We start from the raw sequence: 10,281 nt of genomic DNA on the forward strand, positions 1-10,281 counted from the left end.
ACTTACATCTGGGCTCATCCGCGATGATTTAAATACCATATCCTTGTCTCCGAGGATCAGCTTGTCCAGGGATCTTGAGAGGTAATCGGCCGCGATGACAAAGAGGGCCTGTGAGATGGGATCCCTTTGTCTAAGTCCCCTCGTGGCTTTGAAGAACCTGGAAGGTGAGCCATTAACCAAAACCGAGAACCAACAAGAGCCGATGCACCGATTTTTCATGCTAGTCCAGCCACTCGGAAAGCCCATCTGTTCGAGAATCTTAAGGAGAAACGGCCATTGCACTCTATTGTAGGCCTTCGCCATATCGAGTTTAAGTGCAAGGTTTGGCGAGGGGTTACCTCGGGGCAGCTCATGGAACATTTCTTGAGCCAAAAGGACATTATCACTAAGAAGTCTACCCTTGATAAAACCACTTTGGTTAGGTGCAATAATCAACGGGAGGAGGGGGGTCAACCGAGCCGTGAGGATCTTGGGGATAATCTTGTTTGTAACATTGCACAAGCTGATCGGTCTATAATCTGACCATGCTTCCGGGTTCGGTTTCTTGGGGATGAGCACAATCGTTGTGGCTGTGACGCTCCGTGGGAGAAATGCACCATTGAAGAATTGAGCCACTGCTTCGGTGACGTCCTGACCCACCGTATCCCAGCATGTGTGGAAGAAGATGGCCGTAAAACCGTCTGGCCCAGGAGTGCTATCGCCCGCGATGCTAAACACTGCCTCCTTAACTTCCTTGTGGTCTGGTGGGGCGACAAGCGCGTTTCGGTCAGTAGCTTCCGGGAGTCTCTTGATTAACTGGAGGTCCGGTTCATTGAGGTGGAGCTCCGGGGGGGCGAGGAGTTCCCGGAAGAAATCAACCTGATCCTCTTTTGTTTAACCCAACTCTGATAGAACTTTGTGTTTCTGTCCCCTTCCGCAAGCCATCTAACCGCTGCTTTTTGTTTCCAATAATCTTCTTCCATCTTGAGCAAAAGGATGTACTCCGCAATCAGCCTATTAGTTGAGCTCGGTTATAGCCAGAGGGATCTTCTTCGAACTTCGCTTGAGCCTCCGCGATGCCTTCTTCTCCCCTTTGGAGATTGGAAAACAGTTTCCCAAATGATTCTCTGTTCCACCTCTTGAGAACGGCTTTAAGTCGTTTCAATTTAGTCACTAGTTGAAGAAGTCCCGAAGCCTCTGTCTCTTCACTCCAAGATTCCCGGACGAGTTGTTGGAAGCCCTGGTGTCTGATCCACATATTCTGGAAGCGGAAGTGGCTCCCCCAACGTCGAGGCTCATCGGAAAGTTTGCATCTCATGAGGATCGGCCCGCGATCCGAGCAGATTCTGGGAAGATGGGTGACTCGAGATATTGCAAAGTAGGTAGACCAGGTTTCTCCTACCAACATGCGATCCAGTCGTTCAAATAGATTATTCTTAGCCCAGGTGAACCTCGGACCGTCGAATCCAGGGTCAGTAAGCCTACAATCCTCAATGGTCTCTGCCAGATCAATCATCTCTCGTTGTCTGTTCGTCTCACTCCCTTCTCTTTCCGATGGGTGAAGAATGGTGTTGAAGTCTCCTCCTACCAGCCATGGAACCCCTTCCATAGGTTCGACCAACTCCCTTAGTTTCTCCCAAAGTGGGAATCTGCCTTCCCTCGTACATTTGCCGTAAATCATGGAGATGAAGGCAGGTCGTGGGAGCCATCCCACCGTGAGTTTCCCATGTAAAACTTGCTCCGTGTCTGCTTCGATTTCAAACAACGAGTCTCGGTGCGAGAAGATCCATATTTTTCCATTGGTGTTGCTTCCGACAAAAGTCAGCCCCAAGGCACGCGAGTAGAAGTCTGGGTCCGGGGTCGTGAGAGGTTCAATGATGGCCAGGAAAGCAACATTATGAGTTACAATCAGTCTTTTAATGACGTTACGAGTGGGTTTGTTAGCCACCCCTCGAACGTTCCAAATCAAAAGATTTAAAGACATTTAGAGAGGTTGGTACCTGGGAGATGGCCTCTTTCCCTGCCTCTTGCCTTAATGATACACTCCGTGGTTTCTGAGAGGGGTATTCAGGTGGACAAAGCAAAGGTGGATGTGATATCAAAATTACCATACCCTACGAACCAAAAAGAGGTGAGAGGCTTCCTAGGCCATGCAGGGTTCTATAGGAGGTTTATCAAAGATTTTGAAAAAATCGCGCAACCACTCACTCGGTTGTTACATAATGATGTGGAATTCGTCTTTGACGAAGGATGCGAAAGGGCGTTCCAGGTTGCTTAAGGACAGGCTAGTATCAGGCACCAATTATCAGGGCACCAGACTGGAGCCATCCTTTCGAGATAATGTGTGATGCGAGCGATTTTGCTGTGGGAGCTGTCCTAGGACAGAAAATTGATGGAAAAAGTTGTGTGATCTTCTATGCTTCCAAGACGCTGAATCAGGCTCAGAAAAATTATGACACCACGGAGAAGGAAATGTTAGCTGTCGTATACGCGTTTGAAAAATTCCGACCCTATCTCCTTGGGTCAAGGGTGGTAGTGTTCACGGATCACGCGGCGATTAAGTACTTGCTGGCTAAGAAAGAATCTAAGCCGAGATTAATCCGTTTGGTGTTACTCTTGCAGGAGTTTGATTGGGAAGTAAGAGACAAAAGAGGAACTGAGAATAGAGTAGCTGATCACTTGAGCAGAATACATCAGGGGGAAACAGAAGAGGCCATACCCGATGGCTTTCCCGAGGAGCATTTGTATATTCTGGAGAAATTTCCTAGACCACCTAACTGGGAAGCAGTTTTGGCTCTGACCGGTCTAGGGGAATCGGATAAGGGGAAGCGCACACTGAATGCAGAACCGTGGTTTGCTTGATCTAGCCAACTACTTGGTCACGGGAGAGATGCCAAATTCGGACGAAGTTTCCCGGGCCCAGAGGATGAAGATTAGAAGTGAAGCTAAATATTACTTTTGGGACGATCCTTACTTGTGGAAAATGTGCTCAGATCAAGTGATTAGACGCTGCATTCCCGAATGGGAACAAAGAGATGTGTTAATTCATTGCCACACGTTAGCATGTGAAGGCCACTTTGGACCAAGGAAGACAGCTAGGAAAGTCTTGGATAGCGGTTTTTATTGGCCGACGCTAAATAGGGATGCTTTTGAATTCTGCCAATGTTGTGAGAGGTGCCAGCAGACGGGGGGAATTTCAAGGAGAGACGAGATGCCTCAGGTCCCGGTGATCGTGTGCGAAATTTTTGATGTGTGGGGAATGGACTTTATGGGACCATTCCCATCGTCTTGTGGGAATACATATATATTGGTTGTAGTGGATTATGTGTCTAAGTGGATAGAAGCTAAGGCCACCATAACATGCGAATCGAAAGAGGTGGCAAAATTCTTGAAGGCCAATATTTTCAACAGACATGGAGTTCCTCGGGCCATCGTCTCGGATCAAGGGACTCATTTCTGTAATCGCACCATCGAGGCTTTGATGAAGAAATATGGTGTTCACCATAGAGTGTCGACTCCTTACCATCCTCAGTCCTAATGGCCAGGCAGAGATTTCTAATCGCGAGATCAAGGCGATATTGGAGAAAACAGTTAATCCGTTCAAGGAAGGACTGGAGCAAGAGACTCGGGGACGCATTGTGGGCTTACAGAACTGCTTTTAAAACGCCTATTGGAATGTCGCCTTACAGACTTGTGTTTGGCAAGATGTGTCACTTACCTGTTGGTATTGAGCACAAGGCGTACTGGGCAGTGAAGGAAATGAACATGAAGCCGGTAGCATCGAAGAAGAGAGGAAGTTGCAATTGCAAGAGTTGGAGGAACTTCGGCTGGAGTCGTTTGAATCTGCCATGTGATACAAAGAAAGAACGAAGTTATGGCACGATAAAAACCTCCAGGTCAAGGAACTTCATGTGGGACAGAAAGTGCTCCTTTTTCAGTCTCGGCTCAAGCTAATGCCAGGAAAACTGAAGTCTAAATGGATCGGCCCATATACCATCATCGACATCCGAGCAAATGGAGCAGTGGAGATCCAGGGAAGTGCTCCGAAATCTGTTCCTTTCCTTGTCAATGGTCATAGAGTGAAATTCTATAGGGATAATTCTGAGTTGTGTGTTGTGGACGAAGTTCCACTACATGCACTCCCTACTATCGCCTAAACGGACGAGGGATATTCCCGATGAATTCCTGGGTCAAGGAGTAAGTTAACAATTTTGAAAATACAAACTGAACCAGGGAATCTCGGGAATACAAAAAGAGTGTAAATAGTTTAATTGCTTTTCAAACTTAGAAAATCCAAAAATATTTTCGAAGCACCAGACTCCGGAGGGAACCGATATTTTTATACTCTAACCTTGACCTAGGAGTGTGGAACCTTCATTTTTTTTGTTATGTAGGACATGGTCGAGGGAATCAGCTAGAGAAGAACCTGAGGGGAGAAGTCAAGGGAAGCCTGGAGGAAGGAGTCAAGGAGGGAAAAAGATATTTTGAAATTCAAAATCTGGCCGATAATTATGGAAGTTGTACGGTTGCTTACATCATGCCTGCAACCGCACCATCTTTTCATCAGAAAAGCAACCGTCGTCCTTCTCTCTCCAATAATCCCAAAATTGACGAAATCTGATTTGCTCTCCCTTCTCTCTACCTTCGCTCTCTCTCTAGAAACTAAACCCTAACCAAATTCGACCAGTTTTTTTCTCTCATTTTTCAGATCTGCACCGATGGATTCTACCCAAAGAACGGTGTACGACCCGGCCTTGTTGGCGGAATTGACGCAGAGATTGGGGAGAGTCGAGAAAGCAAAAGAAGTGTATGCCCTATTCGCCGCTAGCCAAATGCCGTCTGCGCCGGTCGTACCACCACTGTCGATTCCGGCAGACTCGGCTGCACAACCGGCGAACCTTCATGAATAAGGACCGCAAGATTCTACATCTCAACATGCAGAAACCGCTTCACAAAAGGCGGAGGAAGGGGAGGCAGCACAGAAACTGCCGGAGAGTGACGAACCAACGAATGACGAGACCATGGTGGAGACAGAAAAACAAGAACCTGAGAACCCTAATCTTGAAGGTAGGGAAGTTTGTGAGGGGGAAACCCCTGTTTCTGATGAAGTTCGTGAGTGGGAAACCCTTGTGTTAGATGAAATTGTGGAGGGGGTAACCCCTAATGTGGATAGTGTGACTGAGGGGGAAGCCCCTATTTTAGAGAGATTTGCTGAGGGGGAAACCCCTATGGAAACTGGGGATGAGACCCCAGTTGATTTCAGGGGTGCGACCCCTGAGTTCGTGGAAGAGGGGGCAACCCCAGGAGATGTCAGGGGGGAGAACCCCATTTATATTGAAGGGGCAACCCCGATGTTGGTTGGTGAGGGGGACACCCCAGAAAAGCTATTGGAAGATACAGATCTACTCACGACTGGAACACCGGAGCCCGAGGGAGGGCTGAAATTGATTGTGGACCTGGTAGGCGACCAGGATGAAGATGAACCGAAGGTTGATGAGAGGGCAGAAAGGAGGCGCACCAGGAGGAGCCTCCTCGATGAAGTCGATGACTTAGTTCCTGACGTAGCAGAGGTAGAGGAGCGCCGCTTCACCAAGGAAAGGGCGAGGAAAGGAAAGGCGGCTGCGACCTAATCTACCCGGTCTAGGAAAGCGCCCTCCGTCCAGGAGGTCGAGGAGACCCTTTCCCCTATAACCGAGGAACCCTCTGTCGAGGAACAAGACGAGCCCATCTACTGAACCCATCTATGACTCTGAGGAAGCTGAAGAAGAACCAATTCCAGGACGTCCAAAGTCTGGCTGACTAAAGAGTTGTTAGAGGAGATGAGGCAGTTCGACGACCAAAAGAGGATCGCAGTGTACAAGGAGAGATGTAGCGCCGGGAAGATGGCCAAGTCAGGGAAGCAGTACAGCTCGAGGGAGCTTAAAATGATTGCATGTGATAAGGAATTCCGCGCTTGTATCCAATCGATAGGATTTGAGTGGTTGTTACAGCACAGTCCAGGAGAGGGTGCCAGTGGATCTAGCAAGGGAGTTTTTCTCCACCTTTCGTTTGAAGAATACCACTGATCTCGACGCGGATTCTATTACGTTCAGACTTTTTAATGAAGAGTATGAGATGAGCATTCGGGAGTGGTCTCTGCGGATGGGGTTGTTTACCCAAGCCGAGGATGAAGAGGGGGCGTGGAATGATAGGATGGTTGGAGTGCCGAAGAACACACCTGGTTTCAAGGTGCAGACGGCATGGGAACTGATCACGCACCCCAAGTCGGGGACGTTTAAGTCCAGCTACTCCAAGGCCTCCCACATTGAAGACCGGATTCTCCGCTTTGCTCAGACGTTTGTCAGTTATAACTTGATGGGTACCGCGAATTCAGCTCTCACCACTACCGACCTCTACTTCACATGGTGCATGGGGAAAGGTGTAAAGGTGCACCTAGGATATTGGCTGGCGCAGGCGTGCCACCAAATGACGAGCAACCCTGCGCGTCATATGTACACCTGCCACCTCATCGGCGCTTACCTCCAGAGGAACATAGAAATGAAAATTGCCAAGGCCGCTCCGTTGGTAGTCATGTGCGAACCCCCAGAAGTGTTCAGTGTTGATTATTTTTTCAACAAGGGGTTACTGCAGACTCACGGTACCAAGACACTCTTCTACTCGTTGGGAGACAAGGTGAAAGCAGAGCCGGAGGAAGCCGAGGAAGCCATGCCAAGTGAAGAGATTGAAGAGCTACGCAAGGAAGTCCAGGACGTGAAGAAGGAAATGCAGTCGATGAGGAGAGAAATGATTAAGGAGCTTGGTGGGATAAGGAAGGAATTGTTGGGGAATCGAGAGGAAGTGAAGACCCTGAGGGGCAACATTGCAGATTTGGCGGTAAAGTGCGCCAAACAGAATGAGCGAATGACGGAAGCGGTGGAGCTTTCAATGAAGATGTTAAAGTGGATGCAGCAGACGCTCCCCTTGACCCAGTCGAGAACAACTCCTGGGTCCAGCAGTGAAGTCAAGCAGCACACTCAGAGCAGTCCCTCCGTCAGGCAATCGCAGCAATCGCTCAAGCAGTTGATTCCCCCGGCCGTTCCCAAACAAGTTCCAGCCCCATCTAAATCGAAGTCTATAGAGAGAAAGCCAGTACCCGAACAAGCAGCACAGGAGGAAGAAGAGCTGGAGCAGCCAGCAAAGAAGAAAGTAAGAATGACCCGACCCGGAATCCCACCCCAGTCTGGCTCTCGAGGGAGCCAGCCCCAGAAGTGAACCACCATCTCTTGACCAAGTAACTTTTATTTTTTATTCTTTTAGTTTTTTTTTTTTTTATTCCTGTTATCTACGTGTGTTTTATAATTGTTGTGTCTTCTCCCACTTAGCCCACTGCGTGGTCTAAGTGTGAGAAGTTTATATTTTCTGTTTTGTTGTGCTTTTCTTGTGTTTTCTGTTTTATTGTGTTTTTCTCCCACTTAGCCCAATGCTTGGTCTAAGTGTGAGAAGTTTCTGTTTTTGTAACCTGTTTTGTTATTTTGCATTGATCTCTCTGTTCCCCCCTTCACGACGATGGCTTGGGGACAAGCTTGAGTGAAGTGGGAGGGGGAGAGGAGTCAATGCATTACTTTGTCTGCATATCAAGAGTCTGTAAGTCTAAGTTTTGTCGCATGAGCCAGTGAATATAATACGGCATGATTCCCTTAGTGAAAGTAATACAGCCTAGTTAATCTGAGTGAAGCAAGAACGATGGAGGATGCCTCTACTTACTTAGTTGTGAAGCCATACTATAATAGTGAGTTATAAGCCTTAATAACTTCGAGTTAACACATGATTAAGGGCCACCACTGAATGCTTAGGGAGAAGAGCTGTGAAAGAGAAAAAAATGGGAAATTGGGTTATGAAGGTATAAGCTGGACGAAGTCGAAGGAAGGAAACTCTCATAACCCGACGCTTCAGTGGTGTAGCATTAACTTAAGAGAGAATCGATCCTAACATCCCTGGTGAGGAATGAGTGATCGAGTGAATCCAACAATCGGGTAAGTAAAAGGCTATCTTGACAAGCTGACAGATTGGCTAGGTAAAGGAAGGGAAAGGGCCTATTTGGAGGAGTGCAACCTATTGAATTGACATTAATCTTGTGGGGACGGATGCCTAAAAGTTGAAGCTAGCTCATGTATATGTGTTTATGTGTTTGTATGTTTTTTCTTAAATTTTTTAGTTTTTAATTGTGTCTAGGTCTAGGTCTAGGAGTCGGTCAGGAGATAACCTTGCTTGAAATTCTCCTTATTCTTTTTCTTTTTCTTGTCTTTATACTTGAGGACAAGTATGGTTTAAGTGTGAGCAGTTTGATAAGGCTAATTTCATGCATCGGTTATGTGGTGAAAAGCGTTATAATTTGTTGGGTCTAACACGTTTCCTAAGCCAGGTGTGTGAGAAAATCGCTAGACCAAGGAAATGCTGAAGGAGATGGTCTAGCAAAGGAATGAAGCGAAGTGAGCAGAATTTAGAAGAAAAGAAGTCGTGACAGAGGGAGCCAATAGCTGAGGGCAACAAAGTCTATCTATATCTCGCTGGGCCCCACTCCAACGCCTATATATAGAAGAGCATGCAACGCACATCATATCACTTTTTCACTCTCTTTTAGCTCACACACATAACACACACTTGGGAATGGGAGATCTGGGGTAGTCGGGTACGAAGGGTTACTTTTCTTTAGAAGTTTCGCAGTTGCAACACCGTCCGAGTATGGACGAAGATACAATCTCTCTTAATTTCAGTTGTTTTACTCTTTTTGCTGTCGAACTTCACTTTTGGGAGTCGACTTGGCTATTGATGATACTCGTTATCTTTTCGCTTTGTTGAATTGTGTTTAGCTGTGATATTTTGAGTTGATTTACGTAGATCTCGCTGCTGGAAGTTTATTTTAACAAGTATTATGTCGATCTCTGTTTTATTTTGATGTTGTGGTGTTTGATATGGGAATTCGGTGATAGATCTGTGGTTTATTGACTGATTGGAGGTTGTTGTTCGAATCTGAAGTGATGAAGTATTTCTGTTGGTTGGAGTTTGTGTCGGACGCTTGGATCCGGAGTGGATTTAGCGTCTGAGGTTGGATCCGAAGTGAGAAAAGGAAGTTGTTAGATGGATTCGAGTTTTCTTCTTGTTTTCTGTTTTACTTCGTCTAGCGTCTGCAGATCTGTTCAGTTCTTCGTTGATTATGCATAAATTTGACTTAGATCTAGTTTGCTCTATTTTGATTTCGTTCATGCTGATTTTCTTATGACTTTTTATGCAAATTGGTAGTAGAAGATGATGTCGCTGTTAGTTAGTACAAGAGTTAGTTATTCTGCCAGCTTTTCGTCCGTACTCTGCTTTTTCAGTCATGGTCCCCACAGTCAGTTTATTTCCTAGGTCTAGGTAAGTAGAGTAGTTCTCTTAGATCTAGTGATCGAGCAGTTAATTTTCTCGCAACGTTTTCTTATTATTTCGCCTAGGTCTAGCTATTAGCTTAGGAGTTTTAAGATTCCCAAGTCAAGTTTAATTTGTTTTCCTTAACCCAAGAAAAAATGCGTGGCAGCAGCCAACGCCAAAAACACATCCAAATCCTTGAACATGAGTATTACGCATCCTTCTCTATGGGATCGAACCCTACTTCCCTATACTAGGTTTAGTAAAGTGGTTGAGGGTTTTTGAAAGAAGTGCTCTGTGTGTCCGACGACCAGATTTCCTGCGACCAACGAGTTCCTAGACCGCGTGATCTAGTGGATTTGCTGGACCTAGGGAACCTGTTATTTCCTTCCGAACACACATCGAACTTGTCCCTCTGCCACATACTAGGAGCCTTCGTGCGCAAATACATCATCATAACAGAGGCAGAAGACCTATCTCTGATGTACATGGTCGACGCTCCTGGCCTGTTCGATATACCCTTCTTCGGTGCATGTGTTCTGTCATAAGCATTTTACCTCACACTTAACCTACTGCGTAGTCTAAATGTGAGGAGTTTATATGTTTATATATCATGTTTTATAAATATTCTGCTCTGTTTTGTAAATCTATGTATATATCTGAAGCTCTCCCACTTAGCCTATTGCATAGTCTAAGTGTGAGAAGTTTTTAGATATAGTATGTGTTTGTTATAAATGTGTGTTTGTCATACTAGCCATTCCCAATTTTCACTTCACAGCCCGTATCTGGGGCAGACACTTGTGAAGTGAGAAGGGGGAGCAAATGGCCAGTATGACATGTATATATGTGTTATTTGAGTCAGTGCATGTTAGTTTTTTTTTAGGGTTTGTTTAGGTCTAGGAATTATGTGTTATGTGT

The 10,281-nt window shown here is 46.2% G+C and overlaps 1 protein-coding gene across 1 annotated transcript; it reads right to left on the reverse strand.

Annotated features, from left to right (window-relative positions):
* Positions 1 to 988: 988 nt before the first annotated feature.
* Positions 989 to 1,588, reverse strand: LOC125194937. The gene has a single exon (XM_048093151.1). The coding sequence runs from the start codon at positions 1,586 to 1,588 to the stop codon at positions 989 to 991; it is 600 nt and encodes a 199-aa protein (XP_047949108.1).
* Positions 1,589 to 10,281: the final 8,693 nt, after the last annotated feature.

The sequence above is a fragment of the Salvia hispanica genome, chromosome 6 (assembly GCF_023119035.1).
Source record: "Salvia hispanica cultivar TCC Black 2014 chromosome 6, UniMelb_Shisp_WGS_1.0, whole genome shotgun sequence".
In the NCBI taxonomy this organism is placed as follows: domain Eukaryota; kingdom Viridiplantae; phylum Streptophyta; class Magnoliopsida; order Lamiales; family Lamiaceae; genus Salvia; species Salvia hispanica.